This window comes from Miniopterus schreibersii (genome assembly GCF_964146895.1).
Source record: "Miniopterus schreibersii genome assembly, chromosome: 5".
Classification (NCBI taxonomy): domain Eukaryota; kingdom Metazoa; phylum Chordata; class Mammalia; order Chiroptera; family Miniopteridae; genus Miniopterus; species Miniopterus schreibersii.
The window spans coordinates 83,150,758-83,177,336 of NC_138106.1; the positions used below are offsets into that span (position 1 = coordinate 83,150,758).

The following is a 26,579-nucleotide window of genomic DNA, read 5'->3' on the forward strand; positions in this document are numbered from 1 at the left end:
GTAACCATATGGTCCCAGTCACTTCTAGTTTCATAGCTAATTCTCCCATTGTCAAAACTGTGGTGGCTTCTAAAGACAGCTTTTGCAAAGATGCTATTTCCTATGGAGTCCCTTTTGGTGGCTTCCCCTTTCCCTAGGTGGGTGCTGTGGGAAGAGGACTTCCTGCGTGGGAAACCCAGAGTCCCAGTCTCCTGAAAGGAGCTCTGCTTATCTTTGAAGGTGATCCACATGGCTGTCCTTCCCTTAGGGCAGCCCTGATCTTTTTTTTCCCAATCCTCACCTGAGGATATGCTTATTGATTTTAGAGAGGGGGGAGGGAGAGAGAGAGAACCTCGATCAGTTGCCTTCCAAACGTGCCCCAACCAGGGATGAACTAGAAACCTAGCTGTGTGCCCTGACCAGGAATCGAAGGGGAAACCTTTCGGTATGCGGGATGAAGCCCCAACCAACTGAGCCAGTCGGTCAGGGCAGCCCTGATCTTTACCGCTCTGTGGGGAGTCTGGAATCAGAGTACACTCCCAAGAACAGACAATGGGGGAAGGTGGTTCACTTTGGTGGGCTCTGCTCTATTTTGGGCAATGATGGGCAGCAGCCACTGAGGGAGTGGCCCCAAAATACTCCTACCTTTTTCAAGGCAAAACTATAGGGTGGCCTTGTTTTTCCTATAAACTTTTCTTCTTCAAGACGCCAGATATTAATTTTGACTTCTTTTCACTCTTATGAAAATGTTGAGGGACAATACTTACACTTCATACAATTTTTAAAAATAAACAGGTATATAAGTGGGCTGGGTGCTGTTCAAAGCACTTTATGTATATTGAGTTTTTTGACTTATTTCATAAACTTCTATATGAATCAAATGGGGTGGGATAGGGGTTTTTTGAAGTGTGATTTACCCAGTGGAGAGGGGACAGGAGAGACGGAATTCTGCTACTCGGGACCTCAAGGCCAACTGCTACTTCCCGCAGCTGTCTGGCCAGGCGAGGTCTAGGGGCAGGGGTGTCCACCCCTTGCCCAGACCCAGTCGTGGGAGGGGGAGTGGCTTTTTCCGGGTCACTGGCTCACCCTCTTAACTCCCATCCACCTGCTTGGGCTCCATCCCGGATCCGGGCGCTCGGAGGGCGTCGGAGACATTCCAATCCTCCCACCACCGCCCGCATGTGGCGGGGGAGGGGACCACGCTTGCTCTCCCATTCCAGAGCCCGGCTTTGACTACATTTCTTCTCAATCTCTAGTGACCCGAGTCATCCCGGAGAGGAAACTAAGGACTGATGAGTGGTTTGACGGTTGTTTGTTTACAACGCACCCGTTGGCGAAGCCGCATCTCTAACGACAAAGGCACTTTCTGGGCATCGTCTGCGCTCGAGCAGACAACTGAAAGGCAAACAGCCCAGATGCCTCTCGCCAGACCAAATATGGTCACAAGCGCGCAGCAGCCTCCGTGGAAAGGCCGGCCTCGGTGTCTCCCGGTGCCGAGGCGCAGCCGGGCCCGCCCTCGGGCAGACCGGGTCGGGCGGCGCTCCCGGCGCTGGCACCGGCGCGGAGGGAGGCGCGGCGCCAGCACCCGCACCGGCCCTTCCTCGGCCTGCGCCCCTCAGCCGGGTGCCCTCCGCCGCCCCGGCCTCGGTTTCGGGCCACAAGCCCTCGATTAAACAGACCAGGGTCACTTTCCCTTTGATCCCGCCCCAAGGCCACGGTAAACTCAAAGGAATCCAGGGCTCCGCGGGAGAGGTCCGCGCGACCCGGCGGGGGGGCACCCGTCTCCTCTCAGCCCGCGAAGTGCCCATCACGCCCAAGGCTTTCTGGAGCCAGGATGGGGGGGGGGAGGAGGAAGGGGAGGGACGAGCGGGGGCGGGCAGGCGCGGGACTCGCCGGTCATGCATAATTCAGCAGCTCAACTTTCGGGCCCGCCTCTTTCCTGGGAGTGGGAGCTCGCTCCAAACTTTGTTTATGGGACAGTTCTTCCGAGCGCCGCGGCGGCCGCGCAGTCTGCTTCTCCGCCTCCTCCGCCGGGAGCGCGAACGCCTGAGGCCAGTTTGGGGGATGTGATAGCCGCGGCCCCTCGACTGCCAGGCACCGAGGCCGATCGGGATCTGCCAGCCGGGCTCCGGCTCCAGTCCTGCCAGCTCGGGACGCACGCGAGCCACCCAGGCCCGACGGCGGCCGCCGCACGCCCCGACTCGGCTTCGCCGCGCGCAGGTAGTGCCCGCTGGGCGCGCCCGCGCGCCGCTCCCCGCGCCCGCTCCCCCGCCCCGCGCGCCGCTCCCGGCGCCCCGCTCCCGGCGCCCCGCTCCCTGCGCCCCGAGCCCCGCTCCCCGCGCCCGCTCCCTGCGCCCCTAGCCCCGCTCCCCGCTTCCCGCTCCCCGAGCTCGGCGCCTCGGGCTTCCGGGGCCGGGGCGCGCAGTTGGCTCGCGCTGAGATTTCCCTGGGGGCTGCCTGCCCTGGGGAGCTGCGACCTCTTCTTTGCCACCAACAGTTCAGCAAGGTTCCGAGTGCAGTTACCTCCCCCACCCCCGCTCTTCCTTCTCTCAGTAATTTCTTTGCTCCAAGAAAGTTGCATAATTCTGGAGGCCGGGAGGGACCCCTCCCCCACGGCTGGTCTTGCGGCTGAGTGTCTGGGATCTCGAGGCGGACACCTATCTGTATGTTTCTTTTCTCCATTTTCTCCCGCACTCCCCCCCCGTATTTAAATAAAAGGCTGATCGACCTTTTTCCTTGCAGAAGATGAATCCGGCCTCGGCGCCCCCTCCGCTCCCGCCGCCAGGGCAGCAAGTGATCCACGTCACGCAGGACCTGGACACAGACCTCGAAGCCCTCTTCAACTCGGTCATGAACCCCAAGCCCAGCTCGTGGCGGAAGAAGATCCTGCCCGAGTCGTTCTTCAAGGAGCCTGACTCGGGCTCGCACTCGCGCCAGTCCAGCACCGACTCGTCGGGCGGCCACCCGGGGCCCCGGCTGGCCGGCGGCGCCCAGCACGTCCGCTCGCACTCGTCGCCCGCGTCGCTGCAGCTGGGCACGGGCGCGGGCGCCGCGGTCAGCGCCGCGCAGCAGCACGCGCACCTCCGCCAGCAGTCCTACGACGTGACGGACGAGCTGCCGCTGCCTCCGGGCTGGGAGATGACCTTCACGGCCACTGGCCAGAGGTACTTCCTCAAGTAAGTCGGCCTGAAGCGGGGAAGGGGGGCGCGCAGAGTCCCGAAGCCCAGGGCGCGCGCGACTGCGTGATGGTGTGTCCTTCCAGGGCTCTTTCCCAAGGATCTGGGAAGCTGGAAGTGAGGAGTGAGTGGGTCCCTGGGTATTGGAATGGTAAGGGATCAGAAGCACAGAGTCTGGTGATGTTCTTCCAGGGCGTCCCAAGAAATTCGGAACATGGACCTCTTAGAGGTAGGTAGGTAGGAGAAATAAAAGTAGTTTTGGGGAGATCCTCATGAAACACATAGGTGACTTTGCCCTGATACTGATACAGACTCCTGGGCACAAATCCTTACCCCCAACCCTGCCCATTCTAAGCCAGATACCTCAGAGCCTGATCCATTGGGATGTGACACCAAGATACATGTGAGAAAAGTTCTGAGACTCGGGGAGAAGAGGGACTTTTGGTAGTGTAGGTGGTCTGCACTCCTCTATTCTGGGGAAAAGCAAGCTGGAAAAGCGAACACTGCCTGGTAGGCCTTACGGCTCCCGGCTGGGTGATGTAATGACCACACAGCACAGTGATGTAATTAGCAACTACTGGTGAAGTAGTTGTGGGCTGGACAAATGCATTGTGTGGAAATTGGGTCAGGAGTTGTATTATGTCATACTTGGTAACCTAAAATACCCTCGAATCAGGAGCCTGCTTTGTCATTCTTCTGGCTTTCTGATGTAATGAATTTTATGTTAGGTTCATGTTATACTGTACAGGAAAATTTGTTCACAAATACAGAGAAAATTGTTTCACCTGTGGTACCCTCAGATAATTATATTTCAGAGGAGAAACTAAGCTGGAACTTGAAAGGTAGCTTCCATGGCCTGCAAGAAGTTGTGCCAGCTGGACCACTTGGTTCTGGAGTGCCTGCACCAGCTGGCTGGCCACAGCCACCGAGGGAAACTCCTCTCCCAAAGACTTGCCTTTAGAGTTTGTTTATTTAAAGTCCATGTTTCTTTGATGGAGCAGCCTTAGTTTGAAAGTTAAGACATTATGTGCTATTTAAAAATATAATCAGTCCTTTCTTGGACATTAATATTTGATACTTTTGATTGCTGTCTAAGGGCCCTAATACATGGTAATGGATGAGGTATATTATAACCAACTCTTTGACTCATACTGGTGACCAACTATTCCTTCCCCATCCCAGAGCTGTTGACATCTTGTGCAAGGAGGAGGAGTTCTTTATTTTGTTTTTGGGGTTGGTGCAGTGCTGTAAAGCACTTGTTCTGAAGCAGACTTGTTGGCCATTTTATTCCACCACTGGTCGTCTCCCTGTTTTTGAGTGACATGGTGGACATGTACTCAGTCCTTTCACTTTTAAATGGCTGGTGGAATTCAAGTATCTGATATAATAACATTACATTTTTCTAAATGTGATGGTGTTGTTCTGAAGGATGACATTAGTTTCTATAGCACATAAAGGTCCAAAATAGCATCTTGTATTAATAGGTAAATGCAGTTTTGAATATTTTATTGTGACTTTTATAGAAATGGACTTAAGAAATAAAATAGAAAAAGATGCAATAATTTACAGTAATTTGGAGAGATCTTTTTTGGACCCAAATGATTTTTAAACTGTTTATGAATATACACAGAACACTGTGTAAGAAATAAGAGCTGGGCTTGCCCATTATCTGAGGAAAGCTAGGAAAAAAAAAGACCCTCAAGTAAAAGCAAAATAAAACAATTCCCTTTTATACATATTTTGAATGATTGGAATAGCTCAGAACTACATTTGTGAAACTAGGGTAACAGTGGAAGTTAACCTGGGTTTAGAGAGAAAGTTGCTCTGATCTGTCTGTCCATCTCCCCAACTATAACCACTCCCCTCCCAAAGTAAAGTGCTTCTTCATTTCACTGGATACTCAGTGAAAATAACAGCTGAAAAACAGGTAGATAGTAGGCTAGCCTGATCTGATGCTCTCCCTGGAAATTCTTTGGCCCAGTAGCTAAGGGAATTAAAGAAATTAAGTTATTATGACTATTGTCTTTCAAGATTAGCAATCTGCCAAAAGTTCTCTGAGTTTCTATTGGAACTTGTCTAAAGTTAGAGTACGGTAAATGTAATATGTCACACTTTGTCGCATAGCCTCAAAAGGCAATGTATTTTGGTGGGTTAAGTAGAAGTGTGAAAAATGATGGCAACTGACCCTGATTTAATTTTCATAAAATTTACTCATTACTTTGCTCCATCATCTGTGAAATGGGGCTAGCAGTAGATCCTAGGTCAGGAATCTAGGGCTTCATAAGTCAGAAATCTAAGTATTTTAGAATTGACAAGGGGCCTTTTTTTTCCCCCTAAAAAACTGAAGACAGGCCTGACTGGCGTGCTCAGTGATTGAGCATCGCCCTGGGATCCAGGAGATCTCCGTTCAGTTCCGGTCAGGGCACGTGCCCGCGTTGCGGGCTCCATTCCCAGTGGGGAGTGTGTGGGAGGCAGCCCATCAATGACTCTCATCATTGATGTCTCTCTCTCTCTCTCTCTCCCCCCTCCACTTCCTCCTCCCTTTCTCTTCCTCTCTCTGAAATCAATAAAAATATATTAAAAAATGAACAAACTGAGACCAGGGAAGGGTGATGATTTGACTTCGGGAAAGTCCTGTAGTCATTCAATGGTGGACCCTGGGTTGGACCTCTCATCTGTTGCCCTGTTTACAGAGCAGTTTTCCGTTTTCCCCATTCTTACCTTTATCCCCACGTCACTTCACCAGCTAAACAATGAGCTTTATGGAAACTAGAGCCTGGACATCTAAGACGCTTTAAAGAACTTTTTGTCATTTTCTCAGGGAAGATTGTTCCTAGGTATATGATGTAATCCCTTTCTGGTACCTCTTAAAGGGCGCCTTCCCTGAGCCTTCACACCTTTCCTGTGCTTTCAGGCATTCCTTTAGGGTAGCTGTAACCACAGAGAGGACCGAATGTTAAAATTCGGGGCCTCTGAAAATGACTGCCTTGTTCCTACTGTCCTCTAAAGATCATAAAGCAGGCTGGGGGTATGCAGGTATTGGGCTCTTAGCAACCTCACACACTGACTTTGAACATGGATCACATTAAAGTTAAAAAAAATTTCTGGTTATAAATGAAATACATGTTTATTGTACATAAACCAGAAAATAGAGAATTATAAAGAATAAAATGACCTGGCTTCAATAGAACTTTAAATTCTTGCAGAAAATTTTTATTTGAATAACATTCTATAAGAAAAAATATTTTATTCCCTCTTAAATACAATTCCAATTATAATATTTTCCCACCACTCCCAATTTTTAGTAATAATTTTCATGTTTTGCTTATTTTGAAATATGCGGTAGAACATTATTTTTGTCAAAGTGATCTATGCACTTGGCAACAAATTCAATAGAACAGAAGGACTTCTGTTGAAAAACAGTGGTTTCCTTCACCTCCTTAAACCTCACAAAGAGAACCTTTTAATTTTTTAACTATTTCTGTATTTAATTCTTAGATTGTTACCTTCTTAACTTTAATATGTGTTTACCACTATTTTTTGACTTATCAACTTTATCTTCTGATATGAGAGTGAGAATGTAGCTCCTTAAGCATTTTTCTTCCTCTCCCAAATTTAATATTTATATTGTTTTTAGTTTGTCTGTTAGGTCACCTTTGTTATTTTTTTGGTCAACTTTTGACAATATTTCTTGACTCCCATTTTGTAAGTCAGGGAGGTTTGGGTAGCTACCAGTTGTAATTGCTTTTTGTCAATGACATTCTAACATTCCAAAGCCCGGAACCCATAACAAATAAACGTTTTGTGCTTTGCCCCCAAATTGACCTTTTTATTAATAAATTATTCTTAAAGTTGAAAATCCATAGACAACAATTACATTATTGCAATTCTATAAATATAATTCATTGCCTGTATATTGAGATTTGATTTTAGACTTGCACATTGGGTCTGGGGCCAGGACTCCTGGGCCAATCAAAGGGGGTTATATCCAGCACCAAAGTCAAACAGATTCTTTCTTTTTACTCTTACTAGTTGTTTAAATTGTGTCACCTTTTAGTTTCTTCACATTTGTACCTTGACTTCTGTAAACATTTTTTCCTGGTGTTTCTAATTGTCTTTTTATATGTTTGTATGTTATTTGCCTTTATTCTGATCTCAGAATTTTCTAGGCCCTTAATCCCATCGGTTCTATCAAGTCTTCTTTCCCTAAGCTTATGCCCAGATTCCTTCATCTCTCTGAGCCATTCTGGATTCTGATTGCTCTCTAGGCCTACAACAGAGTTGTTATGTGGGACTTTCTTTTACTTCTCTCCATGGTGGAAAGTACTGTTTCCTTTTTCCATGTCTTCCTCTTTTTTGGTTTATGCCTTCATTTTTCTGGAGTACATGCTTGAGCAACTTCTTAAGAAATGTTTGTGGAATGTAAATTTTTCAAATCCTTTCCAATTTGAAAATATTTGTTTTGAAAGTTTTAAATTAATTTTCTTAAAGAACTGACTTGGCTGGTTTTTTTTTTCTGTTTATCTTTGGATGACAATATAATGTAGTTGTTTTAATGAAGAAAAATATTGCCTGCTGCCTTAGTTTCTTTGTCTGTAAGATGAGGATAGTAATACCTATTTTGTGATATTTTGAAAGATTAGATGAGATAACATTTGAAGTGGCTGGCACATAGTAGACTTTAGTACAAGTTTCTTCTTGCTTCCCTTGTCTCTCTCCCCACACACATACTCTGTTTACCTGGCCAAAATCAGATGCAGAAGCCTTGGCAGTATTCTAAGCTGATTTTGACCCAGAACTACAACCTAGATCTGGGATTGAAAGCCAGTTTTAAAAATTTAAAATAAGGACTGAGAGTCATTTTTCCTATTAAGGAATCTAAATAGGAATGCCCACCAAAGGTATCCTTTTGCTTTAGCATCTTGCATAGAGAATACCCAACCTCTTCTGAGGAGGGTCTACTTTTTATTTTTTGGAATCTGGCTTGTAGTTACTAGTTGGTCTAATTTGTGTGGAATGGAGGGAAGATAGGAGGGAGAAATGGAAGAGTTGAAGAGGGGAGGTAATTGACATTTGTTGATGACCTGCTCTGTGCCAGACAAGGGAGGGAGCTGAATCAGTGCTTCCAAGAGAGCACCCAAATTAGCTGTGGAGCACACACCTGACACGTGTATTATAAAACCTTTTTTCTTTCTTTTTTAAGCCTCACCCGAGGATATTTTTTCCGTTGACTTTTTTTTAGAGAGAGTGGAAGGGAGGGGGAGAGATAGAGAAACATCGATGTGAGAGAGACAGATTGATTGGTTTCCTCCTGCATGCGAACCTACAACCCAGGTACGTGCCCTTGACCAGAATCGAACCCAAGACCCTTCAGTCCGATGGCCAACACTCACCACCGAGCCAAACCGGCTAGGGCTAAAACCTTTTTTCATAACCCTAGGTGCTTCCACATATATTCTTTCTTTTAACCTCATAGTGACCCTGTGAACAGGTACCTATTATCTCATTTACTGTTGAGGAAACTGAGGCTTAATGAGGTTGAGCAAATGGCCCTGGGTCTCATAATAGGTGAGTGGCAGAGATGGGATTAGAATTGTGATTCTAAAACCTACGCTCCTGCCCTTACGTTGTGCTGCCTCATGCCAATTACATGCCCATAATTAGGCCCTGTAATTAGGTATCCTTGGTGACCAGATAACTTGAGTGGTGGATGTAGCATTAGAGTTTGCTTCTGAACTTAGTCTGGGTGATCAAATTTGGAGCTTTTGGTGCTGGAGAGAGAGAGGTGATGAAACAAATCAGACATTGATAGTATACCTATGGTTCCTATTTATATTTTACTCTCAAGATTTCCACCATTAAGAAATCCGTATCATTTTACAGGGAGCACAGATGTGACAGGGAGGGCAGATGACCTAATTGATGACTGGATTGGGTACACTGCTGAGGACTTGTTGAGAGAGTCAATTAGATAATGTCTGTAAAGTAGTTTCAAGGAGAAACAGAGCCAGGTTGCTTCTCATTGCCTTTATGATCACAGAGATTGATTGGAAATAAATTTCTGTAGAGGTTTGACGCAGCATTGAGTCTCAGCTTTTGTTTGTTGACCCAACTGAGTTAAGACTTGTAGTAATTACAGCCTGACATCTCATCCCCTCCATCTCCTTCCTTTTTCAGTTAAGTATCTAACCACAGGAGAGGGCGATGGAAGTAAAAGCACCAACAAGTTTAGGGGACAGTTATTTTTTTCTGAAGAGTGATTTGGAAGATGGCGGACTGGAGTAATTAGCTTATTACTGAAGGGCAGATTCTGAAGGAATGGCTCTTCCGTTGGTCTGTGGGGGGACCGTGAATGTTTTAGTGCATTGAAATAGTGGTAGAGCAGTGTTTTCCAAAGTGTAATCTTTGGAACCCTAGTCCATTCAAATGCTTTGTGAACAAAGGGTTTCTGGATCACTAGGTTTAGAATATGTGGCATGCTCTGTCCTTCTCTTGGAATTCACATTATACATTAAAGACTCCAAAGTCACTTATTACAGAAACTAGTTTATTTTTGTTTAAGCCAATATTTCACAAAATTATTAGATTTTTAAACATTTTTATTATAATTATCATCTATTACCATCCACTCAGGAATGTTCTATGGATCACACTTTGGGAAATCCTTTTGTGACCTTCACAATTCTGATAGTTGAGGGTTTCGTGTTTGAGTCAAGTTGTAGTTTTTCTTTTCAGTGCGCTTTGTGTGTATATATTTTCATTTATATTTCTTGATTTAATACTCAATTACCAGTGCTTAGAGGTGAGAAATGGCCATAAATATCAGAGAAGTGGGATATAACACAAAAATAACAATTACAGTACGGTTTGATAGTGTCATAATCCTGGTTTATTTTTAAAAGTGCATGTGTTTTTGTGTGTGTGTAGAGAGAGAGAGAGATAGAAGGGTACATACCAGAATGTGCACAATGGTCATACCTGGAACTGTGGATGATTTTTCTTGTTTACTTTCTGCCTTTCTGTATGTTCCAAATGTCCTACAATAAACATATATTTCTTTTTAAATTGGCAGGGGTGGGGTTGTAAAAACTGCAAGAGAAAGAAAGGGAGGAATCAGTGTAGTGGTAGATTTGGGGCCTGGGGCCGTCTTAGCCATGGCTTAGTAACTAAAGGCAGGAGCTTCTGTAACCAAAGGGTTTTTCTTGTATTGGGTTATTTTCTTTAGAAATGCACTGACACTGTAATTGCTAAAATCTTAACCAGGAATCCTCCATAAAAGCCACCTGAGGGTACGGAGTCGGCTTCTGGTGAGTCTCAGGGCATACGGGCTTCCTGCAGCTTAGCCTTTGTCTGCTGCTCTCTTTCCTAGAATTCTAGCTTGTATTCAGTGTCCCACCTAACGCTGAGTAGGAGGGGACAGACCATGCTCACTGGTGTGGTGCTGCTGGAGAAGTGAAGTCAGGGAATACATGCAGTGCTATTGCTGTGCCTGGCAGGCAGGCGCTGCTCGAAGTTTATTAGTTACATTTCGGATTGAGATGGGGGGGGGGTCTCTGATCTCCCATGACCTTTCCTTTGTGGCACCTAAAGGATCAATAGCTGTTTCAGCGTTTACAAGAAAGAATCCCTGAACCCCTGCTGTGCAATGTGCCATGGGGGGAGAAGTGTGTGCCAGGTTTCGGGACCTCAGGCCGCCGACAGTGTCTCAGGCTGGGGAGGCCAGGAGAACACAGACAAGGGCAGGCTGAGGAGCTGCCTCGGACCCGGGCGGAGGACCTGGAGCGGCTGCCCTCGGTGCGCGCAAGCTGCGAGGTGTGTCCCCATGAGGCGGTCCTGGCTCTTTTGGCTGCAGCTCTGAAATTGGCAGCCGAACTGAACGTCTTTTGGTTTCTCCCATTGGCTATGCTCCCTCTGGCCTCGGAAACTTGGCACAAGCTGTTACCTGTGCCTGCAACATTACTTGCCTGCTTTTTGCCTGGTTAACTCCTACGCTACCTTCAGGCGCCAGCGTGGATGCCGCCCTGCGGATGCCACCCTGCGGGACGTCCTCCCTGACTCAGCCCCCAGGCTCCCTTAGCTGCGCCTGCTCTGTGCTCCTGAGCCCTGTGTCTCCCCAGTCGTAGCGCTGATGCCATATTACTGTTTAATTATTTTTCTTTTCTTACCCCTGTAACCTCCAAGAGGGCAAGAATGCCGTTTGCCTTGCTTGTCATTGTATAACCCGAGCACGGTGTCTCGCACACAGGTAGGCGCTGGACAGCGAAGGAGCCTGCCCAGTTTCCTTTCAGCCGTTTGCGCGGCGAGCTTGCACACTGGCGTCTCGTGGGAATCTGGCGTCTCGTGGGAATCTGGCGTCTGGTGGGAATCTGCCGTGCTCGGGATGTAATCCCACCATGCCTGTGCCCCTTGGACTGAAAGTTTAGAATTGTAGCTCTGCACACCACGTGCGGTGGAGAGGAAGATGGACGAAGGGTGGTGGGTGTTCAGGGGTGTCTCTGTAGAGGTGGTTGGACATAAGTGGAACCTTGAAAAATGGAAAGAATGTGGGTAGGGGGTCAAAGGGGCCTTCCAGGAAGGAGGGGATAGGAAGGGAAGTTGGCAGAGGCCAAAATGCTGAGGGTGTGGTTTTGACGCCAGAAGAATCTGGCCTGACTCGGGTGGAAAGTAAGCGCTGGTTGGTAGGTGACTGCATCCCATTGAGGCTAGGGTGGGCACCCTGACATCGTGCTAGTAAATGTCACCTTCCCCATCCCTTAATTCTGAGAGACGCCAACCCTCGCTCTATCTGAATGTAGCATAAGACCCCACCATTGTCCCCTGTGTTGAGACCTTCCTAGTTTTTTAGGGAACTAAGCATTTTACACTAAGTTAAGAGTCTGAAATGACAGAGCCTGTTATAGCAGTGCATCCATCCCTCTCTCCATATATGGGTGGTCTTTGCTCCTTGACTCAGGCCCACTTCCACTGAACCTGCCATTTCTGCTTATAAATGAATAGCTTGTGGGTCTGGTTGTTCCCATAATGCTCTCTTGTGGTTTTGGATAGTTTCTCAGTTCTTTTGAGATTGATCAATGGGGCACAGGCAAAACTGAGATTTTGCAGCCACGGTGAACCCACCAAGGCCCACCTAGGCCTGTGCCCCGAGGACACTGGGCCTGAGCAGTCTTCCTCTCGGGGGTGTTTGTCCTAAACTCAGTGAAGCCCAGTGAGAGCCTTTTCACACTAAGCCACGATGCTGAATCACATGTTAATGTTTTCAGATGAGTTCTATAAGTTAAAGTTTTTAATAGGTAATACATGTAAATGACAAAGCACGTACTGTGAGAAGTCTCTCTTCCATCTTCCCTAGTCCTCTGGTTCTCTTCCCAGAACACCGGTTTCTTTTGTCTTTCTGTAGAAACTCAGTGTGAATACAAGCATGCATATATACTTATACATGTATATACCTTAAATGGATATCCCCACCTAGGCTGTTTTACAGTACAAATGTATATACTCTTATACCATTCCTTTTCACTTAATATACCTTGGTGTTCATTCCCCTTTTGTACATAAATACCTGTTTTATTTTGTTATTGTTAAATTTTATTTTTATTTAAAAAAAGAACTTTATAGTTGACATACAATATTGTATTAGTTTCAGGCATACAACATAGTCATTACACATTTATGTAACTTGTGAAGTGATTCTGCTTTATTTTGTTAAGGACTACGTAGTATTCCCTTGTATGGGCGTACTATAATTTAAAAAAACTGATACCCTTTTGATGGACATCTAGATTGTTTCTGATTTTTTCTTTTTAATTATAAAAATAATATGCTCAAACACTACTGGAGGGAGGAAAATGGAAAATAAATTCTTCTGATGTTCCCTGGATCCCTATTTAGAGAGAACCATTGTTAAACTTTATCCAGAGATATTCTTTACACAAAGAGCAGTTTTCTGGCTCCTGTCTATTATCTTTCTATTACCATGTTATACAATTTATTGAACACCTATTGTTGTACCTGTTAGTCAGTAGATCTACCCTTCTTATACAGGGGTGATACATGGTCTAGCAAATGCACTGGCCAGTTAGATGGATGCCCAACTAGTCAGTTAATGGTTTACCAGTATGAAGGAGCTGATGAGATATCTCAGGGCTACTCAAAGTGGGGTCCATGGACTGACACTGGTATACAAATGTAACTGGTTCAAGACAAGCTACATACAGAAGTTGAGAGTGTTTAGGAATTTTTATAGCAAAATGACATTGTTGTGACATTTAAGCACAGGATCATTGGGATTGTCTTGAACAGGGGGGTTTGGGTATGTCAAACTTTTATGGTAAGTCCCATATCGCCCAAGCTATGTGCAGGCCATCTCCAGTAGGGCCATGTACTTGGTCTTGACACATTGAAAATACAAAACACGGTCCTTTACCACAGATAGAAACTGATCCATCTGTTTCTCTTAATTCTATTTGTCTCTTTATTTATCCCATCCATCCATCCATCCATCCATCCATCCATCCATCCACCCACCCACCCACCCACCCACCTACCCGTCATTTTATTTTTCCATGCATCCTTATAACTATCTTTTGTGTATCAACCAACCAGTTAACCATATCTCTTATTAACTTAACAAGAATCATCCATGTCAGATGTTGAAAAGTGAGTCTCAATATGGAAACAAATTTTATGGCACAGAGGTTATAAATGATATATTTTCCAGTATGTAAGATAGTTTATATCTTTGTGGCCCCTGTGCTAACGCATTGTTTTAGATATATGCTTTGACACCCCTCATTTCTGAACACTGAAGACACATCTAAATTCTGTTCTTTTTGTGTGAATAACCTACCTGCAAGCTTACTAGCTACAGACTCGGTAACTAAAGCATGGTGACTGGAGAAAACCAGACATTCTGGATTGTTTATTAAAAATATAGATTCCTTTGTAGTGGCTTTTCTACAACTATTAAGATACTGAATACTGGTCTTTCTCCCAGTTTGTCCATGAAAATAATTTCTAGACCTAGGTATTCAAAGGTTGAGGAAGCAGCTCAACATAGAAAATGTTGCCCTAGCCGGTTTGGCTCAGTGGTTAGAGAGTCAGCCCGTGGACTGAAGGTCCTGGGTTTGATTCCAGCCAAGGGCGTGTATCTTGGTTGCAGGCTCATTCCCTGGCCCCAGTAGGGGAGCATGCAGGAGCAGCCAATCGATGTGTCTCTTTCACATCCATGTTTCTCTCTCTCCCACTCGCTCTGAAAAGCAATGGAAAAAGTATTCTCGGACAAGGATTAAAAAAATCAAAATGTAGAAAAATGCAAGCAAATGACAGATGTAACTAAAATAAACAGGCAGCTTCTACTGACTTGATTTTATTTTAGGATTTATTTTAAAAACTTCCTTTTTAATATGCTCCTAATCAAAAAAATTAAAACAGAACTGAAGGATAAAAAGTGAAAAGAGTGCTTTACGCACTGGTTTTACTTAGGTGTAACCACTGTTCACAGTTGCTTGTGTGTTTTTCAGGGATTTGTTACGCACACACACAACTTTACTTATGACAGCATCAGCTGGTTTTGGTATTGTGGGAACCACAGCTTAGGTGGTCTTTGTTTCTGGTTGACTCTCACAGCCTCAGAACTTGGTAGAGTATAGGCATGGGTTAGACTATGGAGAACTAGACGTGATGACTGATGGGGAGGCCTTAGGGTGGAAAGCTTTATTGTGGCAACTATAGTTCAGAGATTGGGACGTGGTTTTGTGGTTCAAGAGGTTGAGGTCCATGGTGCCCCAGAACTGATGAGGTTTTCTAGCAGTCTGTGGGCTGCACTGGAATGAAACGGGGATAGAAATGTTAACTGCAGTTTCAGAATTCACAAGCAGTGACTTGAGTATTTTCCACCCTGGAATGAAGTCCTCATGAGAGTGGTTTAATTGCTGGGAAGTTGCTTTGGTGGTGCTGAAAGGGAAGATGTGAATCATTTAGGGGATATTAAGGAGGTAAATTTGACAGGATTTGGTAATGGATTTGGTAAGGGCAGTGAGGTAGAGATGGGAAAAGGAAGATTTGCAGGCTGTATAATGGCATGAATGAAGGGGCCTCTAATTGTGATAAGCGGTGCTGGAAGGGTTAGAAGGGGTTGAGAAATTTTTTAACATGTTGAATTTGAGGTGCTATTAAGATATCCAAGGGATATATATATATATATATATACACATATATATATTATTTTTTTTTTTTACACTCACACACATATATAATAGTTAATCTATATCCAGATAACTAGTCTACATCTAACTATATCTGTATAACTGTGACTACACACACACATTTATTTATTTATTCAAATTCAGATGTGGATGAGATCCCTTAGAGGTTACGGATAGAGTGAGAAAAAAAAGAAGGCAGTCCAGTAGACCCTGTAAAGGAGATGGAGAGGAAACAGCCAGAGATGTAGGAGGAAGTCAGAAAACAGTGCATGAAATCCAGGGAACCTCAAGGAGGAGGAGTGTTTCCCAGAAGTCGAGAAGGTGAGAACTGAAAAATGTCCAGGGAAGAATTTCTCCACTGAGACCACTTTCTTTCCAAGGTTAGGGCAAGGGCCTAGGGTAGTAACTTATATAATCTAGTGTTTGAAGAGGGAAAAATGAAGAAAATAAGCATCTTAATTAGGTAAGGTACTTCCTCCAATTCCCCCCATATACTCTATGGTTTTCTTGCTGAGGAGCACTGTTCTCTCACTGAAGGTCCAGTGGCATGTAAAAGGACCGCACATTTGCTTATTTAAAGATCCTGTTCAAATGAGGTCTGAAATCAGAGTTTTATAACTAACCAAGATAAGTTATAAGACTTGGTAAAAAAATATTATTCTAATTGATATGGTAATCACTTGCCGGGAGGAATCAATCTCCAGTCCTGGCTGTGGTAAAACCCTGGTCACAGTGCGTAACAACACACAGGGTTGTTACCGCTGGGACGGGTCAAACTTAATTGCAGCCATAAACACAGCAGATTCTGTTTGGAGAGCATCAGTTAAAAATTTATGTTTCGGAATATTATGTAACTGTAGTTTCAGATAAACGTTTATCTTTCCTATCTTTTACTCCATTTGTCAGAACTAATTTTGGTACCTGGCAAAGGGGATTCTGAAATTCACGCAGGTGAAATGCCCAGGCCGGTTTATCTGTTCACAGTAGGAAAGTAAATCAAACATGTTTGATTACATCAGACTGGTTTCATTTTGAGTTTGGGTATATTTTGTAGTTAAAATTGGTAGTTAAAAGGTGATTCTGTTGCATTTTGTTAATATGGGAGCACCTGGTGGCTTTGTTACTGGTTTGGAATTTGTATAAACACGTGAATTTAGTAGGAGGGATTAAGAATCATAAAAGAAGCAGTAAGTTTCAGTGTGGCTTAAAAAATTACTTACGTTTTCTGAAGACATTATGCAGTAGTCTCCACTTTTATGGGTCTTTGTGTTACGTACTGTGTGAAATATAAGCCTCGTATACAGAATGTTTGGCAGATATGGATTCTTACACAATTATATCATCCAACATCTATTTGGATATTTGTGCATTTTAACATAAAATTGAACTGTAAATATATATTATAGAAAAACCTGAAGGAAGGAAAGATAGGAATGGAGAAAGGGTCATTACTTAAAAGGTTAAGCTGCACCCAAGTGTATTTTTAAGATATAATCTTTTTTTCTTAGGTTTATAAAAAAGTTTAGTTATCTTGTCTGTGGTCTGAAAAAAGTTAAACTTGAATTTACCGATTTTGCATTCCTGAAAGTGTGGAGGTGGCAAGGGCTGTGGAGATTCCTTGGGTTTTGGAAAGCCACGTTCTCAAGCGAAGGTCTGTAACAAAAGCGGTGCACAGTGCAGCCATTGTTCTGTCTGCTGCTTACCTGTTAATAACAACTATTGAGTAGTCTGTGATTATTAACAGATATTGATATTTAACAGTAGGAGCAGAGTCGAGTGTAGGGTCATTATGGACAATTCAGAACGTCAACATTGAAGAAATGATTTTTTAAAGGTTAGATCTAGAATTGTTGAAGCTTTTGCCTGAAACTTTGGCAGGTGAGTAGAGCAGGGGATGGACCAGCACAGCCTTTTTTAATTATTAGCCAGAGTGAAGTGAGTCAGGCTGTGCTACAGAGCTTTTCTTTTAACCTAATCATTGGCCAGCCCTAGTTAATTGGTTGAAAACCATTAAAGGACTCGGGTTTCCCAGTTGCGCATGATTCTGGAATGTTAACTTGCCTCGTGCATGAGTAAAAGGACCCACGGCCTGACTAATTAAAGTGCATGGTCCATACTGCCCTGAAAGCCGAGTGCCAGTAACAAGTTAAGTTTTAAGGGTTCTTGGAAGGTCCTTCTGAGGCCTGGTAAACATCTTGGTGACTGGTACGTATCTATTTGGAGCCTAGTTTTGAAAGCTGCTGAAAAAGAGTATTATAAACTTCCAAGTGTGCATGGAAGTGTAAACTGATACCATGGAGTTGCTTGAGCTGAAGTGAAAGATCATATTTACTGACACGTATTACAAATGGGTTTTTAAAACAATGTCTGTTTTGTACAGTGAGAGTAAAGTCTGCCAAGAGTCAAACAAAAAAGTTATATTGTGGAACAAGAGAAAAGGATACTGCGAAATAAATAATATCTAATACCATTAAGATGTAAGGCTTCCTTTCCAAAATGTAAATATGAACTTCTAAATGAATGTTTTAAAGACCTGATTTTACTTTGATGTGTCCAGTGGCTTGATACATAAAGTGATTATGGTTCTGAATACCCAGATCTAGACTACTTCAATAAACAACACATCTGTAGAACATGGAAAAGATAAATAAACCTCAAATGACATTTTGTTTAGAGGTAGCATAGACATTGCTTTTTGTTATAATAGGTCAAAAGTAGTTCATTGGCAGTAAGCAAAATGTTTTTTATCCATCAGTTTTTAAGACTAGGATAACATTTGATATAAAGTATATTGGTCGTAACCTTTGTCCACACACTGAATCATTGGTCTGTGCAAATAACCAGGGAATATAGGCAAAGGGGTGAGCTATAGAAATATTTAATATAGAACATTTGAGCTTGGGGATCTGATAGGTAGTTCAGGTTGTTTTACTCTTGCTCTGAATGGATTTTGAACATAAGGAGAGATTGCATGGAATTAAAAATTGTTGTTTCTGATCCTAGTGGAGAGTTTATCTGAATACAGTGGGGAGGACCCAAAATGTTGCTTACAGGAATATTATAAGAGAGGTAGGCATGATTCTTCTGCAAAGTGGCTACCTCTTAATGAGATCCAGGGAGTCCTGCTAGTGCCACATGCAGTTATAGTGTTTCAAAGGCGAGCTTTTGGGGAGGTGGTTTGCTGAGGGGAGGAGGGGATGACGAAATAAGCTGAACAAGTGTTCAGAAAGTTAGGGTTTAGAAAAGACCTTGAAGTGCTTGTAGATGTCCTTTGCTGTAGGACAAGGCCAGAAATGTTGCCCAAGTGGTTTATAGGAAGAGGTAACGAAGAAGAATGATTTATTCATTTTAAGGGCATTTGAGAGAGCGGCCTTTGGAGAGCGCTCCTAGAACTTTTTGAAATGGGCTGACTTGAAAGCAGAGAGCACGGAGCCAGGTCTCTTTTAGTGCCACTGTGCGGTGGCCTCACAGCGGCTGGAGATAAAGTCTCTGACTGCGTGCGACCTGCCGGGTGCCCGGGCTGCCACTCAGCGAGCGCTCGGGCGGCTTTGCTCTGCAGCCTGGCCGTAGGCAGCGGCTCTGACTCGCTTCCTGCCTGCTTGGGGGGAATTTAAAAATCTGTTTGTTTCGCCCGTCGTCATCCGGCTGGGCCTTACCCATAATTCCTGCATTTTGATTACGGGGGTTATTATAGGACAAGAGCTTCTTTGTGAAAAGAGCAAGCTTAATACTCTGGGGTCTAGCGTGACTAGCGGATATAAATTGTATGGAAGCAATTAAACTCGAAGGAAATGTCATGTGGGCTGAATTTAAACATACAGACTTGGCGGCATTGATTTTTTTTTTTTCTTTTCCAACTTACACAGAGAAGGGTGGAGAGAGAAAAATAAAGGGAGAAGAGAAATAGGCCAAGGCAGCGAGGGACCCACGTACAGAGACGAGAGAAAATGAGTCATTTTTATCTTTTGGTTAAAAATGCAAAGTCCAGAGCCAGTATCGTGCTAATGCTTTGCCCTCCATGCGAACTCTTTAACAATACAAATATCAGGGAGTTGTATTCGACTTGGGGCTTGTGTCCCTTTGCAGTAGGTCACCTTCTTCTCAGCGTATGTGTTTGTAACAGTGGAGTGATTTCCTGGGACTGTTAATAAACAGGCCTGAAGGCAGCCCATAGTGATTGTAAACGAGCAGCTCTCTCCAGTTTTCTATTCATGGCCTCCGCATATTTCATACAGAGTGTCTTGTCTTTGGACTTCTGATTTAGACTATGTGCCATTTCTCTCACTGGCCTGGGAGATCTTCCATCTCCTTGTTTGGTTTGTTAAGACTCAGGCCAACCCCTCTCCCTTAACACCTATTATACCAACCAGCCGGAAGGGGTCCCCTCCTTCTCCAGATCCCCATAGTAGTGTGATCTGCGCAGGTAGTCTGACAATTAATCTTTTCTCTCGTCCATTAAAATGATGTATAAGGCTTGCTCAGCGAACGGCTTTCTTCATTCCCCCGCGTCAACTCTCAGAATGTGGACCCCGTGTTGCATGGTCCCTCATGCCCATCACACATTGGTGCCAGGCAATATTTGATGAGATCAGTCCTGGTGTTGAACATGCTGTTGAAATAAAATGGGACTGGGTAGTCAGAGGCAGAAATGCATGCTTTCAGGTTAGATGTAATGGACACCCATCTATGAGTGTTAGAAATAACAGACAACTCCAGCAGAGAGTGCTTTTGTTTTATTTTCCTCCTTTGCACTGTGAATCCCTTCAGGACAAGAACCACACCTTACCACCCTTGTACCTCTCCAGTGCCTGGCCCAGTGCCTGGCATGCAGAGTAGGAGTTCAGTTAATATTTGCTGAAAGAAATAGAAAAAAATTTTAATTTCTCCATTATTTAGGTCAATCTGGTGCTTCTTTTCTACACAATAAGCCAATAGATATTTACTGAGCAGATACTGTGTGTCAGGTGTTGGTATGTGCTTAGCATAGTGGTTACACATAAAGTATATTACACTTTGGAATATATTTCATTCTTTGTATTTAATTATTAGTCTAACTATAAATTCTATGAAATCACTTCCTCAGACAGAAAATTGATGATCCAAGAGAGGAAAAGTTGCTGGTGATACTCCAGTATATTCATCTGTTCCCAGATTATTTCCACATTCCACTCCATGCTGGAAAAACAGCCTCCCACCCTCTCCCTCTCCTCCTCCTCCTTCCCACTTTCAAATGATCCTAAGATTGCAGCCTTTCCAAGCGGAGCTGGAGAGGTAGTAGACTGTTTAGGTTTCAAAGGATTTTTCAGGATGCAAAGTAAATAAGGGACTTTGAGATATCAACAACACTGTAATTAAACAGATTAGCTGTGTCAATAGTGAGTACAGAGATGTCAGAGGAGCTAGTTAGTAGTAAGTCTTTAAACACAGCCTCAAGTTCATGCTCAGTTGTATCACCACCATCCACAAACAAACTTAAAAGGAAGTTTAACCAGATAAACCCAGGAGTATCACATTCTAAATCATATATCCAGTATTAATATCTTTACTATAAAATTTAGCCTTGGCTCTTTTATTCTTTACGTGTCCCTTAAGGTCACACAGAACCAGGATTTAATATTATCAAATTTTCAGATCTCTGAAGACTGGAAAGTGAGCCTCCTTCTGACCAGAATAAAGGGAAGAATTTAGAATTATAAACCAAGTTTACTTTACTCATAGATGGTAATATATTTAAATACAACAATATCCATTTTTAATATTTTAAAAATTGCCCAAGTTATATTTTGTTTTAAGAAATCTAGCCAGAGGCAGTGTCTCTTGACTCTACCCCCAGCCCTGCTCATTTCCCCAGAGGGTGAATCCCCGTCTGTTCAGGATCTGTCCTTCAGGCATACATACATGTTCATGCAGAAACCTGTGGTTCCGATTTTTTTTACATGTTGTAACTTCCTTTTTTCCCCCTTTTTACTTGAAACTATGTTTTTCCGTGATAGTAGCTAGAAATCTACTTTCTATATTATTCCAGCATACGACTATCCCACAGTTTATTTATCCATTTTCCAAGCGCTGAAACTGTAATGCTATTTAAGCCTCACCTGAAATACCTGGTATAAATCCAGTTCTTAGTTCATTTAAGTTTTTCATCATCTTGAAGGAATATTTTTAGTAATTACCCAAAGACATGAGACTCAACAAGTCCAGTTATTAAAGTTATATTGCATTTTTATGATAGTTGGAAACTTGTAGAAGTATGGGCACTGTATCTCCAGCAGGCCTGTGAGTGTGGACCATGGGGGCGATAGGCAGAGACACCACCAAGGAATCCCAGCCGCCTGCAGGGGACGGCGGGGCAGAGCCTGGTTCTGATTTCTGACTGTCATCCTGGCTCTTTGGTCAAGACCACAGACTGTGTCCCTTCCTCCAGCCCTGGAAATCCCTCCTCTCCTCGTCTATAAGGCCTGCCCAGAACTTTCTGGCCAGCATTGTTAATTTAGGTCAGCTGTAGGGGGACAGGCCTGGTGAGGAGAGGCCGTGGCCAGGCCCAGAGGGCGAGCCGCTGGGAAGCAGAGCAGGAAAGAGGCAAGGGCAGCCTCGAGCGGAAGGGCAGTGCCAGCTGAGCAGCACCCCAGGGCAGCAGCTGCGTTTTGAGCAGGAGCTCGGCCTGCCTGCCGAACGCCAGCCTGGCTGGGCCCGGTCTTCCCCGGTCTCCTGCGGGCTGGGGCTCCTCACAGGCGCGCAGCTCAGCCGATTACTGTGCATGTGGCCCCTTTCTCCCCGAAGGCCCACCCTCAAGGGCTTGGAGCATGTTATTCTTCCTAGAATAGAGGCCGGTGAGTGAGCAGGGAAAAGTGAGTGAGAAGGAAGCTGGGAGCTGATGAGGCTTTTCCCGGTTGCTGCTGTTGCCTTCAGAAGCTGGGTCATGGAGATCTTAATGCACTTATTTACCCAGTGCCACGTAGCGCTCCTCTGGGCCAGGCAAGGCTCTAGGCACTGTACGCTTTCCAGCCACTCGGACAGAAACACTCCGTTATCCTCACTTCACTCAGGAAACTGAGGCACAGAGCATTCAAGGAACCTGACCTGTCACACGGCCAGTAAGGGTTTAAAACCGGGCAGTCTGGGCCCAGCGTCAGTGCCCCAGCTGCCCCTCTGTCCCCTGCCACAGGGCTTGAGTGTTTGGGTTTTGTTTTTCCCCTGCGGGACCTCTCATCCGGCCTTCCGCTCCCTTCCTGTGCCTCTGCCCTGTGTGTGTGTCCTGATACGTCATTTGCAGATTATGACACACTGGCCTCTGACCTCGGTCCCTTGCACGCCACAGCCAGGCTTATCGTCTGTAAAGACAGCTCGCATCCTGTCATTTCCCACTTCAGACTCTCCCTGGCATCCTGTCCTCTCGGGGCTGAAGTCCCTCTTGCTCACCTGTTCTCCTAGTTATGGGGCTGTAATGTTATTAAACTCATCTGCAGCGCCTGAGATAAACGGAACTCTTTCTTGCCAGTGCCTGTCTCCCGTCCCTGGAGTGCCCTCACCTCCTGCCTGAGCCCTCAGCTCCTGGGTCTCTACCAGCTCTGAACCCAGTGCTACAGGCTTGGGTATAACTTCACTGTTTCAGGCCCAAAGAAGCCCAGCTACAGTTTAAGCTCTTTGGGGGCAGGGATGAGGGTCTCCCGTTACCCATGGTCTGGCACTGAGTTGGGTACCCAGGGAACACTGAGTAGTGGGCCTAGTAGGCAGGGCACATTGGGGGCACTGATTTAGACCCTAATATTGAGGCCACCGATAGGTTTCCTCACCTTTAAATGAGGAACTTGGAGGAGATAATAGCTAAGGGCTCTTTTAATTTTCTTAACCAGTTATATTTATTTTTAAGTAGCTTTATTGAGGTATAATTTATACATCATACATTTAACCCATTTAAAGTGTATGATTTAATGTTCTTCCTATATTCACAGTTATGGGCAACCGTCATCACAGTCAGTGTTAGACCTCTATCACCACAGAGAGAATCCCTTGCTAGCGAGATAGCTTATTAACTCTCACCCCCCGCACATGTACCCACAGCCTCCCAGCCTTATACCAGTATACTTTGTATCTCTACAGGTTGGCCTGCTCCAGACATTTCACATAAATGGAATCGTATTATATGGACTTTGTGACTGGTTTCTTTTACTCGGTTGGCTTAGTGTTTTCAAGGTTTATCTGTGTTGTAGTACATATCAGTACTTCCTTTCTTTTTATGGCTGAATAATACTCCATTGTATAGATGAACCACATTTTGTTTATCCATCCAATGGTTGGTAGACATTTGGGTTGTTTGCACCGTTTGGCTAATTGCACTTATTTTTAAGGGGAAATGGCCTTCACTGCAGTGGTTTCCATGTTGTTTGTCAACAGCAGTCCCCTCGCCGCTGTGGAAGGAGGAACAGGTCTGGTGGCCGTGTTCGCGCAGCGCGCAGGGACAGGTGGTTGGAGACTTGGTCACCAGTGCAGGGCACAGTCGTAGGGAGTACTTGTGAGCTTTGCAGTCAAGACGTTCTGGTTTGAATCACAGCTCTGCCACTTGATAAGCTTGCAGCTTCAGCAGCCCAGTTTCCTGGGAAGTGGAAACTACCCTGCCTGCTTCCTTAGAGTCAGGATCATGCTAGAAGGGCTGTGGAGCCTGGGGTGACTCAACAAGTGCAGAGGGACCACATTATGGCTATCAAAATGAATATGTAAATAAGTAAAAATAAATGTATACAAAACTAATGCTTCAAGTTGTCCGTTTTAGTAAGGTGCAGTGCCTTTCGGCCCCCTGACCGAGCATGGAACCCCGAGCCATCACCACGGTTGCAGTTGCCAGTGCGGACCTGCTTAGCCTTGTTGGGATAATTCCATGTCTCCCCTTGCATGTGTTAGGCCTTTCTTGTTCTCGGGTCCAGATTTGTGCTCTGGTCACTACTTCATCAGGCCACTTGAGAAGAATGACTATAGGAGGTGAGGCATTTTTCCGGCTTTGAGAAGGTGCAGAGGGATTGGGTTTCACGTTCTATGGGGACGGGCAAGGAAGGTGGAGTACTTCCTTTGTAGGCTTTATGCTGAAGGTTGTTATCTCAGAAGGTAGCTGCATTTATGATTATTCAGCATCTATTGGCTCTTGTGTTTGGGGTTTGTATGTGAAGACAAAATGCCTTTTCAGTAACTGGGTAAGGGATGAAATGTTAATATTTTATCAGTGATTTCAGAACTGTATCCCTGATTTGGCCAGCGTTGTTACTAAGAATCAAGGAACCCTACACTTTTGGATTTTAGGCAAGGCCTGCCTTCTTACCCAGAATTGCAAAAATATTTTTTATTGTTTAAAGTAAGTAGGTTTTTGAAACCTATGACTCTTACCTTTGTAACAGTAGGTCTTTTGATAGAATGGAAAGTAAGGCATTTTCTTCACCCAGACTTAGCTTCTGCCCCATGAACTTGGTGGGAGGTACAGAAAATCCACTGTGGGGAGACAGGAGTCTTCACTCTCCGCTTCTGTTCTGGCCCAGCTGAGTGGAGACAGGTCCTGCCTGGTCGCCTCCCCACTAGTCTGAACTGCCCAGCAGTTGTGAACAGGTCAACATTTCCGGGTTGACACAATGACCAGATTTTGTGTGGGAGATCTCGACAAAAGAATATTTGTCTCCGGGGCACTGACACCCCTTTCCCCCTATTAAGTCTATCATTAGATTGTGGCTCTTTTCAGAATTAAGTAGAGCTTAGGAACGGAAGGAATGAGTAGAGGAAATGTAGTTTGCTGCGTCCAAATGCAAGTTGTGCAAAAAGAAATGGATGAGGTGAGAATGGACCTCATTCCTGGGGTGACTTCAGGACCTTGTGTCCTGCACCATGACCCTGGAGGGGAGAGCTTAAATGGCTGAGTTACCATCTGTTTTCATTACCTTAAGCATCATGACTGCTTCCTGTTGGTCCTGGGGCTCAGGTGCACTGACTTACATGCAGACTTCTTCTGTTTGCCCCTCAGTAAGGGCATAGGGGCTTGGGCACGTGACTGTGCAAGGCCTTGGCCTTGGGTTTCTGTCTCATGGCTGCTTGGAAATACAGCGAGCTGAGCAGACCTGAGCTGGCCTGGAGGAAGAGTGAGAAGTTCTGATCACCTGTCTGCAGATGGAGGCATATCCTGGCTTTGAGGTGGCCAGAAAGGAGCCGATGACCTCTGAAATTGTAGATCTTTGTCTTTGGCTACTGGTCTGAGATAAGTTGCTGATTTTCTTTTTTCTTTCTTCTGTAAAAAATCTTTTTTTTCTCTCTTCTTGTTCATTGCTAGAGCTGGAGGCAGAAGCAAAATTTTATAGACTTAAGACTTTCATTTTATACAAGTTGTCTTGGGACCATCACTCATACTTATGGTTCACTTAAATATTAGAATCTTACTTATTGGAAAAATAATTTATAATGATAACTGGAAATTCTTTTTAAAAAAGAAAAGACTCATGAAAAAATCTCATCACCTAAGAACTTCATGTTTTTTCTATATGCTTCTACATATGCTTTGCATATTGTTATGTGCTGTCATAATAAAGTACTCTAGATGGGTTGATGACTTGGAAGGTTTTTTTAAAAAATTTCTCTACTATGTGCTGTTACCCAATTTAAAACTTTATCGGGGCTTCTAATGCATTATTTAGGGCCAGTCCCGTCTAAAACCAAAGGTACTTATCAACGATTCTTGCAGTGAAGAAAGATATCTCCATGGCTTTGTTTGGACCTCACCGGGGGTTGGGCAGGCACTGGTACTTGGGAAACAGAAGAGATTCCTTCAGATTCAGAAATGACAGAGCATAGGCGTGATACTGGGGAAAGCACAGGGTTCGATGGAAAGAGTTTTTAGAGGCTCATTCGAGTCCTGGTTGGTGTTTCCTAAGCTAAGAAATATTGAGCTAGTTCTTAGATGATCTCTGAGGTCCTTCTTTGTACGGGTATAAGTATAATAGGTGGAAAGTACAAATATAAGTACTTTTGGAGCCCGAAGATCTCAATCAAACATTTTAATTTGATTGAGAAAGGAATGAAATTGTTTTTTATAGAGAACCTTGTTTATTATTATTGTTTTATAAATTTGCTAATTTTTAAAAATATGTGTTATTGATATTTAGAGAGGAATGAAGGGATAGGGGGAGAGAAATAGAAACATCAGTGAAAGAAGCATCATCGATCGGCTGCCTCCTGCACACCCCCTACTGGG

The 26,579-nt window shown here is 44.4% G+C and overlaps 1 protein-coding gene across 1 annotated transcript in view; it reads left to right on the top strand.

Moving 5' to 3' along the window:
* The first annotated feature begins 1,909 nt into the window (after window positions 1-1,909).
* Window positions 1,910-26,579, top strand: part of WWTR1 (WW domain containing transcription regulator 1) — a 121,310-nt gene continuing 96,640 nt past the window's right edge. The window contains exons 1-2 of the mRNA XM_081138793.1: window positions 1,910-2,199; window positions 2,722-3,155. Of these exons, the coding sequence (XP_080994919.1) occupies window positions 2,725-3,155 (431 nt within the window). The 5' untranslated portion in view covers window positions 1,910-2,199; window positions 2,722-2,724. The remainder of the gene's footprint in view (window positions 2,200-2,721; window positions 3,156-26,579) is intronic.